Source organism: Corvus brachyrhynchos, unplaced genomic scaffold (assembly GCF_000691975.1).
Source record: "Corvus brachyrhynchos isolate BGI_N302 unplaced genomic scaffold, ASM69197v1 scaffold223, whole genome shotgun sequence".
In the NCBI taxonomy this organism is placed as follows: Eukaryota; Metazoa; Chordata; class Aves; order Passeriformes; family Corvidae; genus Corvus; species Corvus brachyrhynchos.
In genome coordinates, this window is record NW_008237174.1 from 2,246,382 (window position 1) to 2,263,552 (window position 17,171).

At 39.6% G+C, this 17,171-nt stretch overlaps 1 protein-coding gene across 2 annotated transcripts; it reads left to right on the forward strand.

Moving 5' to 3' along the window:
* The first annotated feature begins 866 nt into the window (after positions 1-866).
* LOC103611976 (claudin-15) lies at positions 867-14,504 on the forward strand. 2 transcript variants are annotated; one of them, XM_008629548.2, is made up of 6 exons: positions 867-979; positions 1,399-1,665; positions 9,523-9,687; positions 9,830-9,911; positions 12,532-12,642; positions 13,979-14,504. In XM_008629548.2, the coding sequence occupies exons 2-6, from the start codon at positions 1,449-1,451 to the stop codon at positions 14,076-14,078; spliced, it is 675 nt and encodes a 224-aa protein (XP_008627770.1). In that variant the 5' UTR covers positions 867-979; positions 1,399-1,448; the 3' UTR covers positions 14,079-14,504. The 2 variants fall into 2 exon arrangements, with proteins under 2 accessions (XP_008627770.1, XP_017584296.1); XM_017728807.1 differs by lacking the exons at positions 867-979; positions 1,399-1,665 and adding an exon at positions 4,485-5,281.
* The last annotated feature ends 2,667 nt before the right edge of the window (positions 14,505-17,171 follow it).

The following is a 17,171-nucleotide window of genomic DNA, read 5'->3' on the forward strand; positions in this document are numbered from 1 at the left end:
ACATACATACATGTGCTGTTTTTAATGTTACAGTGACCCCTTTTGCTCTCCCAGGGATTGTTTTTATCACATTACAGCTCTTAGTTGCATATGATGCTCTGGACTTTGTGTATTTGTTTGGATTTGGTTTACTGTCATTCTCCTTTGGACAGCTACAATGCATATTTGCTATCATTTGTGCCATCACCTCAACCTATAAACATGACAGTGTATGACAACTGGTACAATCAGGTCCTGTAGGGTAGGGTGTCCATGTCATGGGCTGAAAGGCGATGGATGTGGTGTTGGAATAAAGCATTATCTGAACAGTCCTATGGGGTTTGTGTGGTAGCAGCAGGGCTAGGAAGGGGTGAGTGAGGGTGGCTCCTTGAGACAGGCAGGCAAAGAGAGGAGGAAATGCAGCAACAAAGCGGCTGCAGAGCTGTCCCAGGCTGCCAGATCCCCTTTGGCTGTGAGCCTGGGAGGCCTGTCCTTCCTCAGGGCATGGCTGCAGTCAAAAGCAGTTTGGTTTGTTAATGTCATCCACTGGACAGGTGTCTAGCTGCGAATTTCTTCTTTAGGATGCATCCTAAAACAAATACATAAAAAATTTCGGGTAAAACAGCCATTGGGGAAGTTGTAGCTATATTTTTCTGCAGCGCTTTGTAATCTGATGGTGCTTGGGCAGCTCTGTGGCCCTGATGAAGCAAATTATACGCAAGTGGGTGCCAGGTTAATCTGAGTATCTTTGGTACTAAATTACATAATTTTCTTGTAATTTTCCCTTTCACTGACCCTTTGCTGTAGCAAAAAGCCATGCCAGATGTTTGTGCAACACTTGGACAGAGCTTTGGCCCTGGGTCCTTGATTTTTAGAATGGGACAAAGGTCCTAAAGAGTACAAAACTTCCACTTTGGGTGATCAAACTGGTCCTCACAAAGTGCTGACACTAGTATCTTGCAGGAAGGTAGATGAAACAGGTTAAAAACATACCATAAACGTGAGTATCACAATTTATCTTGCTTTAAATTTGAATTGGTAGATACTGTAATTGGAAGATGGATAATTTACTAAAGCATTTGATAGTTTTAATTTTTAAACACATTTTGAGTTAGCAAACAAGTAACGAATGGACGAAACATTGCAAATTAAAATTAGGGACTTCCTCAGTTGTGTCCTGTGGTTTTGCTGTTTGCATTTTTTTTGTGGTAAACGTGTACAGTAATAAAAGTTATCCTAAGAAAATAATGTATAGAATATTCAATTATTCCAGTTACTTAATGGGATTTAAATTCCACCTTACAGTTCCCTTGTGTGATACATTATTTTGTAGGTAGGCATCTTTTTGATGTTTTTGCAAAGGTCAGGCTTGAGTAAAGGTAACTCCATATACTGTGTGTGTTTGAACTGTTTCAACAGGTTTCTAATATCAGAAACTTTGGGAAACTTCTTTGAAGAAAACTGTCACAATGGCATCATCCTCTCTACAGATTTGTGCATTGCTGCTGGCTTTAGCAGGATTCACCACATTACTTGTTACTACAGTGTCCAACAGATGGAAAGTTTTGGGCACCACGACAGAGCTGGTTACTGCAGACTGGGTTTCTGAAGGTCTTTGGATGGACTGTGCAGCAACTGTTGGATCAGTACAGTGCAAGAAATTTCTCTACATGCTGAGTTCAGACCGTAAGTGGTCATGGCATATGTTTATAAAATCCAGGGATGTGGTTTTATTCTTTCTTTCTGGATAGCATGTTAGCAGGCTCGGGGCCACATAATGCAGTTGTCCCAGAAGATCTAGTATGGACAAATCCTGTAGTGGTTGCAGACAGGTTAAAGGGCTGCCATGAAACCCGTGTCTCACCCTGCAGTTCAGCTCAGTCACTGACTGCTGTGGCTTTGCTGCCCTCTCTGGTGTGTTAGCACAGAGGTATGGGTGATACACAGTAAACCTAAGATTTTTTAAAAAAATAGTCTTGGAAGAAATAGCATTTCACTCAGCCTAATTCTTAAATACAAGCAGATCATAGTTCCATGAGCACTGGTGTTTGTGCTTTGGTGTGAGACAAGAATTATTAGGTATTCCAGAACTGGTTTGGTACTTTGTGCTAAACCTGTGTAACTGGGTATTTTTTCTGGAATTTCTCAGAGGTGGCAAGCTTAGACTAAAATACATCTGTGCAATTGATGCTTCTTTGTTTTCTAGGGTAGACCATGCTAGCAGGGTAGTTTATCTGCAGCTAGAAAGAGAAGAAATGTCTCTGTAGGGGCTGGAAAGTATTTGTTTGAATCATTCTGGATTTTAAAAATATATTTCTGTAAATACTATCTTTATGGTAAAGGACTGGGAAGGACTGACATTCGTTCCTCAGCAAACTGAGTGTAGAAACAATAACACTGTAGCCTTTGAAAATGGTATTTTGTTAAGTTTTTTGTCTTAAACAGAACTTTGCATTTATTCTTTTACAACTTCCAGTTTTGTGCAGTCACTTTATGAGTGATGTTAATAGAACCATTTCTTCAAATCTTCTGTGCTTTATAGGTCCCTGATTACTGTCATTGCTATGTGTCTGGACTCTTCCAGCAAATGTATTCTGAACGTGCAGTGCTCAAACTGTAAAATTACCATGTCTCACAGACTATGAACCTTGTTTTTCTTGACACAGATGTGGACTCCCCTGGAGTCAGAGCTGCCTATGTGTAAGGCAGATCTCTAAAAGGTGAGAGTTTAACTCTCAAGATTCAGCATGTTCATGGTTCTTCCACAGGGCCCTCGCTTTGGTGGCCTCATCTGCCTTCATAATGATGATGCCAGTTTAAGAATAAGTATCAGCATCCCATAATGAGGCCAGAGTTTGTAGCCTCAGAAGGAGGGTAATCATATGCTTCTGAGGATTTTAAAAACACTGCTCATAGCATCAGAGGCAATGTCAGCTTTTCACGTCGTCCTGGTGCTTGTTCAGCTCCTCTCCAGGGCCTCCTCTGCATAGAGACCAGGATGCCTGAGTTTCTGGAAATTAGAGTGATGAGATGGGGCCAAAAATGACAGTGTTCAGTTCAACTGACCGGGTTAGAGCAAGCCCAAAGGAAAAGTCCCAAGCTGTGGAAGGTGCTGATGTGAAGCTGTCAACACCAGCTCTTAAGCCCTGCTGATGCAGAGCCTCTTGCAGAGCAGCACTGGCTGTTATGCCCATTGCTCAACAAGCCACAGTTTACAAAATTCAGTGAAGAATAGCCTTACGTTCTTTAACACATTGAAGAGTGATTTCCTGAAGGGAATTACTAAAATGCCTGGTACTGTATAGGAAAACTCAGGCTTTTCAGGTCTGCAGTTTAGTCTTTTCTGTTTCTATGTGTGCTTTATGACTGCCCATTGAAATGCATTTCTTAACTAGAAAGAGATTTATTAAAAAATTGTACTCTTAATTTTTTATTTCTATCCTTGGCAGCAGTATAACAGCTGGGAACACTTGATTCAAGGTTCCGACTATCTCAGCTTTGAAAGTGCTGTCAGCAGAAGTGATTACTAAAATCACCAGCATAGCACCAGAGTGTGGGTAAATTAGCTGGAAACTCTTTGAAGGGCTTTTAATGGGATGCAGATACTCCAGGGTACTGGTACAGTGTGTTCATTTTACTATGCCATCGTTTTTCAAATTGCAGGGACTTTAGCAGAAGGAGGGAATTCTGTAACAGTCATCTGAGATCAATTCTTACCCCACACTATCTGGTTTCCTTAAAAGATTGCAAGTTCAGAGCTGCACAGGATCACACTGCCAAATCTAGTCTTGTTTAAATCAATGGCAATGATCCTCTTGACTGCCAAGGGAGCAAAAATGTCATAGTGGCACTGTAATACCCTTTAGCAGCTGCACCTACCAATCTAGAGCATCAGTTCAAAGTGACCAGTGAGTTTTGATGGAAACCAACACATCCTATTAGGGATAAGTTGTGGCTCTCTCAAAGGCTAATCCTTCTGGTAGTGTTGACATAAATGCTGTGACTCTGTTACCATGTTGCATCATAACAGAATTATTTTATGAAGAAACTCTGACTTCATTTCCTGGAGATAAGAGCAGGTTATCACTGCAAGAGATGGTTAACGCCGTTTGGACACATGCATACTTTAAAGTATTAACGTAAGTGGGTGATGTGAATTGAGTCGTATGATTCTGTCTAGTCAGGAGCAGAAGCAACTAAACTGAGTTTAACATATTCTTTGCCCAGAATAGCTTTTTTTAAACCCTCAGGTATTCTAACAAACAGGTGCAATTTGCTGATATATATTATTTTTCTTATAGCTGTTTTTCTTCATCATTTTAATCCTTTGGAGATAGATCTGTCACACTAGCTCTTTCATTTCCTTACATTTCATTTCCATGACACATACATTATCACAATTGTAATACATGGTACAATTGTACAGTGTAAGTGGGACTATTTTTAATACTGAATGTGTTCAGCTATAGATCAATAGACAGTAAAATATTAATGGAAACTATTCACCCATAAACCTAACCTTCCTGAAAGAAGCTGGCAGTACAGTTGTTGTGGATTACTTATGACTGTAACTCCAAAAACTGTGCTAAATTTTCTAGCAGCAGAATAAAGCTCCTGTTCTCAAGCTGTTTTATGTTTGAATCCCCAAGAAAATAATACACTAAAGCTTTTTGATTTGACATCAATAATAAAATTACAAGCCATTTTAATCTAGTGTAAAATCTAGTTGACTCCAGAGAAGAGACAGAAATAAAATATTTGCCTGTATTATCACACTTGCAAGGTATTTTGTAGAAATACTGACTGGACTTTCTAGGCTGAGAAAAAGAATAGGCTCATTTTTCACTTCCTATTGGAAAAAGAATTAATATTGTTACTTTTTTTACACGCTAATATCTTTATCATGAACTGCTCCCATTTCTTATTGTCATGCCCAGTAAGCCTTATCTATGGGGAAAGAGCAAAGAGCAAAGGTAGACTCATTTTGGAGTGAAACCCAGAGATAAAACAGCAAGGTGGCTTCTGAAAGGCTTCACTTGATTGTAATCTAATTATAAGGACATTTAACTGTTACTACTCACAAGCATGACTGCTCCGTTGGAAATTGTTGGTTTTCTTTTGTGCTTGGGTGGGTTGGCAGTTATTGGAGCTACTTTGCCAAATAATTACTGGAAAGTCTCCAGTATACATGGTTCTGTCATCACAACGTCTACGTTGTTTGAAAACCTGTGGAAGAGCTGTGCAGAAGACAGCACTGGAGTATCCAACTGCAGGGAATTTGACTCTATGCTTGCACTGCCTGGTAGGTGACTTTGTACAGCCTTGTTTATATTGCCTAAAAATTTGTTGCCAAAAAGTAGTAAGGCTTTTGTTTTGGTAATCTGGTAATACTGGAAAATAACTGGCCAAGAAGGACTTTGTGGGCTGAAGTAATAAAAATCTCTCAAGCAGCAGAATGTGTCAAGCATGTTAGGAAAGGCTATAAAATAAGGCAAATGAAGTCAGTTGATCAAGCGTTTAACAGGCATTTAAAGTGGGTTATACTCTCTTCTCTAGAATCTTGTGGGACATCTCAGTAAGAGACACTTTTTAACTATTTATTTATTTGGAATTATTGTATAAGCCTTCTTTTGCAATACTTCATAGCTAATGTACTGTAGCTGGAGTTCTTTCATGTTACAGGAAATACTGTTTTTAGCTGAGAAGTGGTAGTGGTTTTTGTGAGTTGAGATTGAAAATTGTAGATAATCCAAGAAATACATGAGAATATGTTATGCATATTATAACATATTATAAGTTATAGAAGGAGTGTATGCTATAAGTTAATATATGATTAGGCTTGTTAACTAATGCTAACTACTGTCAGGGCTTGCTAACTAACATCTTTTTGGATGTGGTTTTAAATATCAAGAAATTTAGATCTGCTGGCCCCTTTCCTCTGTATCAGTTTTCATCATAATTGTGGCTGTCCTCAGATATCCAAGTAAGGCAATATTCTGTGGATAGTAAGCATATAGATAATAAAGCTATTTTTTATTAATCTTGAATAATTAGGTATATATAATAATATATATATATGAATATATACATAGGTATATATATACACAGGTATATATATACATAGGTATATATATAAAAATATATATATATAATATATATATAAATATATACCTATGAATAATAGGTAGATAGTTATCCAGAATAAAAATGCCTTCTAGCTGAATCTGCCCTAGAAGGTGGCTAAACTAAATCAGTAGGAGGATACTCCTAATCTGAAGAATGTGTAATATAGGATTAGTGGGAATGGGGTATCCCTTTCTCCCTCAGTCTGAAGTAAAGGCATGTTGTTGACCAGCTCTAACAGTAGCATAGCAATTGTCTGAAACTGTGTCTAGTATTTAAGGAATGATCTGCTCTTTTCATCTTCCTGCCTTCTCTAACAATTGCTTTTAGAATGTGTGTGTGTGGATGAAGAGGAACATAACCTTATTTAAACATTTTAGACTCAGTAACAGCAGGATCATTCCATTGGACATTATCCTCTGCAGAGTGCTTATGTCAGTGTGCACCAGTGGTGCTGGGTTAGTAGTTGGACTTGATCTTAGACATCTTTACCAGCCTTAATGATTCTGTGATTTTATTTGATTCTTGTAAAAACCACTTCAAGGGCTAGTTCATAGCTTACTGCCTCTGACTCCAGGCAGCATCTTGACTTTGATGTGTTTGCATAGGGTGTTGCCTCTGAGAGTGTGTGCAGATTTGGGCGATGGGCCCTCAAGAGAGCAGCATCTGGGGGCTGCCAAGAAAAAAGTGGGTTTTAAAGAACCTGGTAGGGCTCAGAAAAGACCGTCATGAGTAGATGTGTTAAAGCAAACAGAACAGAAGGCAAGCAACAGCAGGACTCCTGAGAACTACAAATAACATGGAGGCAGCAGGGAGGAAAAAAGTGGGGCCAGAAAGTAAATGACTGGGCCAGGCTCTGAAGTGAATTTGTGAAGATTAGAGGTTTGATCTGTTGAAGAGATCAGTCCTGCAGTTGAGAAGATGGCAGTATAGTTGAGGGGTAAAGGTAAGGGAAAGGGAAGGGAAAAACAGCTTGTAAAACTGCAGATAAAATATTTTTAGAAAGGAAAACTGAAAAAGAAACATCAGAAGACACTGGATGGTAGTAACAGTTGAAAGGACAGCTGGGCAAAGCAGAAAAGAGGAAGAAAATGGGTTTGGTAACAACAAGGGCTCAGCAGATAGTGGGACCTCTGAGAAACATTCATTGTGCTTGCAGATATGAACAAAGCAGACTAAAAATTATCATGGTCAGTTTAGGCGTGTTTCAAATTCCTGTTCAGAAACTTAGCTGAAACTGCTGTGAGGATGCCAGGGATTGGAGGGAGGGGTAAAAGAAAAAACAAAAGTGTCTTTGTTACCTCTCATCAGAAGGACAATGAAGATTTTCTGTGGAGGTTTCCTTATTGGCAACTGACCTATGTGGAATACTTCTGGGTTTTGCTTAATATATGGGAAATATCAGACTTGATTCTTTTAAACCAATTTAACACTTTTGAGTTCACTAAACCATTAGTCTAAATGACAACTATTTTGAGTGAGTAGCTTTTTAAATGCACAAGATTGAAACCATGACTGGCTACTCCATATAGCTAGCACTGTCTATCTAGTCACAACTAAGTCAAACATTTGATAAAACTAGTTGCCTAAGCTTTGTAAACTGCCCTTTTTTTTTTTTCCCTTTCTTCTTTTTAAGGTTCCATAGGTGTTTCTTCCAATGACAGGATTTGGGGAAAATTTCTTCTATTAGTGTTGACTAATGAAATGGACTGACTTTGCATCTTGTTAAACAAGCTAAGTTTAAAATAAAAAATTGAGTTTTCTGAATTGTGAACTAAGGTTCTCAGTTAAGGCTGTTGAGGCTATTGCATTGTGGTACAGTTGTATGACAACCCTTTCCCACCGGATTCCAAGAAGTTAGCCTGAGGATCCAGCCTGTGTCCTGGAAAGATAGGGGGAGTTCCATCTAACACTGCAGGAGTCCCAAAGACTGAAATGTGAGTTCTTGGACCCCACTGGGTGATTGCTGCTAGCATGGTGTAAAATCCCAAACCTGAAAGCAGTGTTGTTGAGTACTTACCTTAACAGTATCTTCTGCAGGCAAAAACCTTGAACTGTTAGTGGTATTTTGAGGGGTCTTTCCACTTTTACTACTGTTCTCATTTTTTTCCATGAAAAATTTAAAATTAGTGTCTAACAAAGCATTAATTCCTCAAATTACTTTAGCCTTTAATTCTGTAAGTTTATCTCATGACTGCTTATTGCTGTCTTTGGTAACTCTAAAGCTTGTAGGACCAGTACTCTTAAGCCACACTAGGCAATACAGCCTGCTGAGTCTGAGTGTATCACTTTGTCTTCTGTTTCTCTGTCTGATTTTTGTTGTCTGGAGAGTTACGGCTCCCTCCGCTACAGACCTAGATAGCAGGTTACCGTGGAGGACATGGAGGTGGTCAGGGAGCAAGAGGCTGAATGCTGGCATCAGTGATGTCAGTGTCCAGTTGGAGTCAGGTCTGACCCTTCCAATGTATGATTAAAATTATAGTCATAGAATAATTTAGGTTGGAAGAGAACTTAAAGGTAATCAAGTCAACAAAGTGAGCAGTTGTGACCCTGCCAGATTGTGATGCTTGGCATGTTTATCTCACAACAAAGGTGCCGAAATGCCATTTGACCTGGAACCTGCCAAATGCAGGGTGCCATTTTAAAGAAGCCCGAAGGCCCTGTCTGACCTTCTTTCTTAGGCTGACTATTAATCTAGTCCTGGATTTTGTGCAATCTGTACCTAGATGTGAAGACCAGGAGCTTAAAGGATGCAGAACTGCCAGTATACCAGATTCCCTAACATGCCCACACCAGCTGCAACCTCTCCACAGGAGAATGTCTTAGGGAGGAGTGCTGCAGCTCTCAGACCTCCTGTTTGTTCCGCCAAGTTTGAAGTGCACTGCTAACTTGAGCACAATTCTTTCCTATCCCTCCCTGGAAGCAGCGAAGCTGGCACCTTTTTCCAGTTCCTCAGTAGCGCCGGAGGCTTGCACACCTTGGCTAGCACACCTTGGCTAGCACCTGGATTTCAGATGTATCCTGTGCACTCAGCTGTACAGGTGTCAGGAATTCAGAAGGGCTTGTGAGTAGGAGACTTTCTTCTGTTCCTGCAAATGACCATGTATACCACTACACATTTTCACAGGAATGTAAGGGATGAGGGGCTTGCTGTAGTTTTTCAGGATTTACTAAAGACACAAGAGGATTTACCAAACTTAAAAAGTGTAGGCATAGTTCAGCTCTCAAATCTGTTTGACTTGAGGCTAAACACACCTGGGTTTGGAGGCTTCTCTGAACCATATGACAAAGTTGGACAAGATTCACTCGTTACTGCACCTGTTAATTTTGTCACTCCCTCGAATCACTTTTATTTTTTTCAGCACAACGTTAATGTAATTTCTGTATAGATCCTGATTTGTTTTCTCTTTTATGTCTTAGCTCACATTCAGGCATGCCGTGCCCTGATGATTACTTCCATCCTTCTGGGATTCTTGGCTACAGTACTCTCACTGCTTGGTTTGAAGTGCACAAACATTGGGTTGAGTGATGAAGATGGAAAAATGAAGTTTGCCGTCACAGGCGGATTTCTTTTTATTTTAGGAGGTAATATCGAGGCTGAAATGAGAGCACTATTGATACTTTGTATTGCTTTCACAGCCAGACTAAATGAAATGAACTTGTTCTTGTTTTAAAGCTGTTACAGCCTTTGAATCACTCATGTGTGCTTTTTAACTTTTTCTGGTAGGTCTCTGCTCCATGGTGGCTGTTTCTTGGTATGCTGCAATGGTTACTGCTCAGTTTTTTAACCAACTGTACGCTGGAACCAAGTAAGTTAATGTATTTGTCATACCAAACTCCATCGTGTGTTAGACAGCTGCACTAACCTCAGCTGCTCCAGAGTTTCAGAACCTGGATGGATCCCATAATCCAGTCCTACAGGAGGAAAAAGTTGTACTCAGGGAATCTTTTCACCTCAGAGGTGCCGCTGGGGAGGGAAGAGAGTTCTTTCCTGGAAGAGTTAATGAATATGTGAGGAATATCAACCCTGCATCTGAGGGGTTTTGTACTGTGTTTGTATATTCTTGAGAGACTCAATTAAGTGCATATCTCAGTGTTATTAAGAAGAAAAGGCAAAATTCCTAATCTGCTTTGGCATTTAAACCAAAAGAGGTACAAAAGACAAGTTCTGGCTAGAATAAAGTGCCTCAGATGTACATGCAAGGGAAAGTCACATGCAAAGCAGCTCGAGCTTTGTACTAGTGATCTGCAGAGAAATTTGCTGCCTGTCTTATATATGTCTATATATTAACAGCTCAACATTTTTTTGCCCTATGAATTAAAATGAGGCAAAATTTTTGGGATTTTCAGCTAGTGCAGTTGCATGCAAACAGGTTTTGAGGTATAAAAGCCCTTACTCTTTGTCTGATATAAAACTAACAGTTGTCAAAACCAAATGGCAGCTTATGGCACCTTATCTAGGTGCCCTGCTTAGCAATGAGGAACAAGGGTAGAGGTGACTGGGCCTCTCCTTCAGAGAGGGGGAAAAGGAGAGGGAAATATATTGTCTGTGGAATATGAGACATCTATAACATACTTCTACCAAGTATATAATTCATAGATCAGTAAACTATAAATTGTTAGTTGCTAGGATCATATTTGAAGTGTTTTGTAAGTTCCTGCCTCGGAATCAGTTCAGGGAAGTCAGAGATGAAGTGCTTTGTGGTAAATCAAAGTACTTTAAGCAATTGCTTTCATTGTTTGTCAGTTTTCCCTGTGTTTTCAATGAAGTACTTACAAAGAAATTGTATTTGTGCAGTTACTTTTTGTTGTTTTATATCCCCTTGAGAGAACTACATGAAGGGTAATAAATACATCAGAGAACTGAAACAACTGTTGATAAGGAATTTCGGTTAGTCGGATAGTTGGTGTGTTTTATAGTTACCTGCTATAGCTTTGGGGCTTCAACATCAATGCCTGTTAATCAGTTACCAGATGGTTTGCATTCAGTAGCTGAAGAAATATTTTTTTTTAATATCTAAACTTCATGTTTAAGCTATTGATTCACTGAGAAGTTCTTGATGAATTAAGTTTGATCATTGGTAAAGCTGGACATGGAGTCTGTGAGATGAGTTTAAATTCAATTGCATGCCAGTATTGATCTTCATTCTTAAGAGACTGGCAAGTCTAGTTTTTCAGACTGCATTTTTTTGGTGTGACTTCAGCAAATTAGTGAAGTTAACCTCTGCCAATTCTTAGAGGAGTTTCTCCTACAGCTTTGAAGGCAAACGAAGTTCTCCTGCAGATGTCTCCTATATACTTTTCTTTGGTATGACATCTGCATCATTCTTGTCTGTAGGTGACTGGTGAGCAGAAATAATTGCAGGCACTGGGCAATGTGCAACTTGTACTCCTGGGTTTTTTTGATAATGACTCTGTGCTTCCATGTTTGGAAGTACCTAAACCAGCAGAGACCTTGTGGCTCCCATGTGCAATGAGAACACGGAGAGCTGTGAACCTGTGTAAACCTCTGAAACCCTCCTGTTAGCAATGAGTTCCAGAGTCAGAAGCTTTGACATTTTAAAATAATGATTTTGTGTTTATAAGTGGAAAGAAAACACAAGTCTCTGGTTCCAGTGTACCTTCAATGCAGTCCATGACACTTATTTTGCCCTTATATTTTGCCCTTATATTTCAGACCACAGATGTACAGGTGGATCGTGGATATAGTTTTTCTCTGATCATAAAAATTTGTGTTCCTCTTTTTGTGAAACTCCTGCCAGACTTTTCCAGACCCAGTTGTGTCTAGTCTTTGGGAGAAATTCATTATCAATGAATTTCTTGGACTGGACTAGGAGGTTTCCTGAAAGGTATAGTTCTGTACAGTAAAACAGAGAACTATTCTTTTTCAGCCTGGGACATTCATAAATGCCTTTCAGCCGTACAGCCACAGAGGGTGCTGAATATCCTTTAGGATACCTAAATTTTAAAACTAGCCCTATACAACCAGCTACTTGTAAGTGACCTAGCATTGTGTTTCCCAGAAAACTGATGTCCATGGTCAGCCTTTTCTCAGCATACAGACAGTAAGATCTGAATCATTCAGTTTCACAAAATCATTTCAGTGACAGCCAATAAAAGGGCAAAATAAGTGCTGTGGGTGGCACAGGAGGTATGTTGTTATTATTTATTATCAACAATTTGTTAAATACACACAATTACTTATTGCTACTTATCTTTATGTTGCTTAGTACTCTCTGTACTGGCACTAATTTGGCAAAGCAACTCTATAAAAAGAAGAGTTTCACTGAGCAGACCCAAAGCTGGGTCTGTTTTCTGTTAACTGTTGAAGTGCCTTTCAGTTAGCTGATTTCTATGCAGATTAGAATTTGTTTGCATGGCTTTGTGATCCTGTTATAAGTTGTTTCCATAAAATCTTTCATGTTTCAGGTATGAGCTAGGAGAAGCTCTGTACTTAGGCTGGGCTGGATCTGTTCTTTATATACTTGGTGGGATCTTACTGACCTGTTCATGCAAAGGGAAGGAAAAAGAGAATTACAGGTAATCTTGGATTTGTCAGTTGAAGTAGTAGCTGTCAATGACATGCCACTTTCTATCTGTGCACTATTCTGTCTCTCTCTCACCCCCTGGTATAAATATGTGGTGTAAATTACAAACAGTGCTATGGCATGTCACAGACTGGTGATGGCAGGGGATGCTGTCCCAAAGACTTGCACCTCCCAGACCAGGGTACTTGATGCACCACCATCGGCAGTCACCTCTAACTTGTATTTGGTAATTCTGGGCACTGCTGGTGGTTCTAAGTTCTACATGGTGAATATGTGCAGTGAAAGAGCAAACTGTTGCCAAAAGAAAAGTGTATAAAACCCTATAATGTATTATGATCCAGTTTCTCTGCAGTACACACTGTGAGTAAAATATTCAAACACTGTTCAATTTGCAAGAAAGTGTAAAGGCATTTCCCAAAGCACCTGGAACTGATCACTACAAATATGGTTTTTTTCTTGTTCTTTATGGAAATGTCTTGTCGCAGGTCAAATCACAAAAGTTGGGATTTCTGGCCTCAATATTTAACCTTCCCTGCATTTTTACTTCAGTCTTAAATTTTGACACATACAGAAGGTCTCTTTTTGAAGGAGAGGACAGAAATAGCAGAAGTCCATGTCTACCAGAACTCAAATAGCTTGGAGGTTGTACTAGCTAAGCTCGAGAGGATTATAATGTGCAAGGAAGAAGCATATTCACTGCTGCTCTATTTAATCTTAGGAAAGTTATGTCAAAATATAGTGAGTGAGTGTTCCTCTGATACTCCATTGCCCAATCTGAAACCATTTCAGTTTTATGGTAATATTTCATCAGCCACATTGGACTTTAGATTTTGCTCACCGTACTTTGATATGAAGTACCAAATGTCCTGAAATGTCCTGAAAATCAGGTAAAACTGATAGTTGAAATAGATGTTCAGTGTGATGAATGACAGTTGAAGGGGTTGGCTGAAGACACTTCTGTTTTCTTTCTTCATCATTTTGATTCCTGTATTAAAACCTGCAGCTTGGACAAAAGTGTTGAGGGCTAGGTTCTCTTCTGCTTTAGGGCCTTGACTGAAATGCCTCAGGGAAGAGCACATGTGAGTTAGGAATCCAGAGTGTGGTTTTGGTTATGAGGGAATGGGCTGTGCAGCCCATCAGGGACCCCATCTATTTCCCCTTAGCTACCAGAATTATGAGAACAGGAGGCCTCTAATTTCTGCACCGTTGTGAAGAATGTGCTATTGGTGGGTTGGATACAGAGCTAATTGAGTAACTTCTAAGTATCTGAGACCATGGGCATGTGTCTAATACCTACTATTTTATATCTTTTTTTTCTTAATTTACAGTCCCAACAAATATGCATATTCAGCAGCCCAGGCAGCTTCTCAGCCACGCATGTACCCCAGGAACTCTGAGACGGTCATAAGCAACAAGGAGTATGTCTGAGCTTACACTCTGCATCACCTGTAGTGTTAGTGGCTTGTGAACTGCTTCTTTGTTCTGGTTCCAAGTTAAAAATCCTATGCCTTACTTTGGAGCAGTACAAGGAGGAGGTATGGTTTTTGCTGTAAATAGGAATGGTTTTCAGATGTAAATAGCTTTCTACAGAAGATGCTGTGATGTGAAATCCTGTGGCATGAAGGTTTTCTGTGTGCTGAGAAGCCTGGTAAAATTTAACCAGAGCACAGTATACGCTGACACTCAAGAGCAATGGTTTCTATTTCAGCTGACTCAACCATGTGGAACTGATAGCTGTATCTGACTGCAAGTTCATATGCCTCACAGTTAGAAATGTGTTTTCATTAATATTTAGCTTCCTTCTTTTGTTTAGCAGCTTTAGTTTTGACAAGAAATAAACTTTGTTCCACAGACTCACTGAAACAGATTTTTTGACGAATGGAATCCTCTAATAAGGATCTGCTGTTATACTGAAATTCTTATCTTTGATAGTCAAGGTTTATAAAAGCTACAAAAAAATATTCTAGCAACCACTCACCTTCAAATCTGCAGATGTGCAACAAATTCCTTGTTGGTTGTAATGCAGGTACAGAAGATAAATGATACAGAATGAACCAAACACAGCTGGGAGTGGAGAAAGCATCTGGTGCAAAATGCCATGTGGTAACTAAGAAAATGATAATACTAGTTTAACTTTGAGCAGTCTTTAAATTTGGGAACTTTCACTGCATCTGAATTGTCTAATTCAAGTAATTCCCCAGTAGTTTTATTTTCTGTCATTGTTCCATCATTAGAATTTCTTTCTTAAACTACTCCACTGCTGGGAGCATATGTTTGCCTTGTGCGAGCACTTAGGCAGATGGCAGTGAGCTAACTTTACTTGTCTTCAGCAAGGTGGAATGGAATTTCACTCTGCAGGTTCACAGGTTCCATAACTTGTCCCTTTAAAATTACAAATGTATTCATACAGTTTGACAAAAATCTAGTTTGAATGGCTAATGATAAACATCTAGCAGTCTGACCTAGATGTTTCATGTGGTTTCCTTGATGGCCCGATAGATAATTTCAGAGGGCAACCTGCAAGCAGTCTCAGCAGAAACGATTTAGCCATGTTGCTTGCATGCAGGAACAGCTGACTTGTAAACTAACACATTAGGGCATGAACTGGGCACTGTTAGACTTAGTAAGTAAAGCTAAAAGGAGTGGTTATTACTTCTAGATTGCCAGTGTCATCTTCTTCCCTCCACTGTCATCTTCAGTTTTTTAAAGAATTCCTCTGCTGTTTTAGAGAATCATTTCAAAAGCTGAAAAGGCACTTAGCCTGCATGGTGGGAGCTGAACTCCTTACCATCATCTGCATATTCTGTCCTCTGGATTTTTAGGTAATTCTCGAAGGTACTTTGGTCTAGTTGAACATAAGGAAAATAGCAGAGACAAAGCAACAACCACTGTCAGTTTCCCACCAAAGGTTGTGTCAGCTCATTAACATGAATTATGGTCCGGTAGGTGAGAGAGAAATTCCGAACTTCCTTGGTCTGGCATCATGTCTTCTGATGGCATCACTGGGAAGTTTAATTAAAAAACAAGAGTAGAATCCCTGTGTGGTAACTCCTTCCTTTGCTCAGTACATCGTTACCATATTCAGTGCCATTCAGGGGAAAATAACTGCTGAAGATTCCATGCCTTTCTCTGGTTTGCTTACAGCCCTTCCAACCATTTTCTGTTTCTGCTGTTATTCCCTGCTTATCTGCTCTGTTTCCAGGCACTGTCAACAGAAATGCTCTGAATGAATTTATTGAACTATCAACTAGGTTATGGGGGTAAAGTGTTTTATGTACAGGTGATTTAGGAAGTGATTTTTTTTTCCTTTTTTTTTAAAGTCTGTAGCAAGTCACTTCACTTTCTTTAAAGTATCTTCACACATTGCTATTTTTAAGTCCTTTGCTCAGCAGAGCAGACTGCTTTGGTATCTGCAAATCTTCTTCATATCTCTGCAGCTGAGACCAAAATCCTGCATTTGGTTCTGCTACGGGTCTGGCAGTTTTCACAGCCTAGGGAACAGGAGAGACATGGTAGAAGCAAGGTATCCTGCATTTGTGGGAGTCATGCAGATGAATTTTTAACTTTAAATTTTGAGAAGATTTACTTTGGTTTTGATTTGGCTACAGAATAACAAACAGCTATTTTAGTGAGCTGACTTCACTCTGTGCTTAGTAAGAACAGGCACGTGGGCTCAATTACAGAACAGGTTCATGGGCAAGACATGAGACAGAGCTCTTGGTTGATTTGCTGGAAATGGGAAAGTCTCTCAGCAAGTATAGTGACACTGCTCATGTTTAACATGTTTAAGATGATAGTGTGAAACTTGGTCACTATCTGCACACCTCAGTCTAAATTAAGCAAATTGGTTATCTAAAGACTTCAGTGATACACCTGACAAATGGGTGAAGACTGAAAGCCCATAGAGCACGAGTAATTTGTACTTTTCCTAGGAAAACTGACATGTCATTGCTTATAGCAATATAGTTACAGCTTATAGCTTATAGCTAGCTGGTCCCTAGGCATTCAGCAGGCCTAACGGAGTCTGTCTGTGACAGTGTGGAACTGTCACATGGTGATAGGAGCAAATCCTGCGTAACAATTCCTACACCCACTCACTTTCTTTATGTCTCTGTCTTCACTAAACATGCCTATGCAAATGATAGAGAAAAGAGAAAATGTTCACTAAGCAACCAGCTTTGTGTGTTTGCTACCTGTGCTTAAAGCCTCTTTGCATTTGTATTTATGTTCATCCTAGAAACCCCACACTGAAAACTTATTTGACCAAGCTGGGCATGAAAAAACTTACAGGGGACTGTTTATCCAAATGCTGAATCTCTCTATAACTGGCAAGGGGCAGGTGAAAGCACCGAAATAATTCTACGGTAAATCATCATTACTCATAACAAGCATTGCATTTCTTCTCCAGAAGAGCTGTAAATATGAATGTGGATGTAGGTACATTACCTCGAACGCGTCCTTGAGCAGGAGCTGGCAGTGTCTCATCAGATAAGCCGTGCAAATGGCAGCGGAGCGGCTGCG

Excerpts from the sequence above, each read along its gene's own strand:
- LOC103611976 (XM_008629548.2), top strand. The coding sequence starts at position 1,449 with ATGGCATCATCCTCTCTACAGATTTGTGCATTGCTGCTGGCTTTAGCA. Across the intron at positions 1,666-9,522 it reads CTACATGCTGAGTTCAGACC|CTCACATTCAGGCATGCCGT; the intron begins GTAAGTGGTCAT and ends TTTATGTCTTAG. Across the intron at positions 9,688-9,829 it reads ATTTCTTTTTATTTTAGGAG|GTCTCTGCTCCATGGTGGCT; the intron begins GTAATATCGAGG and ends TTTTTCTGGTAG.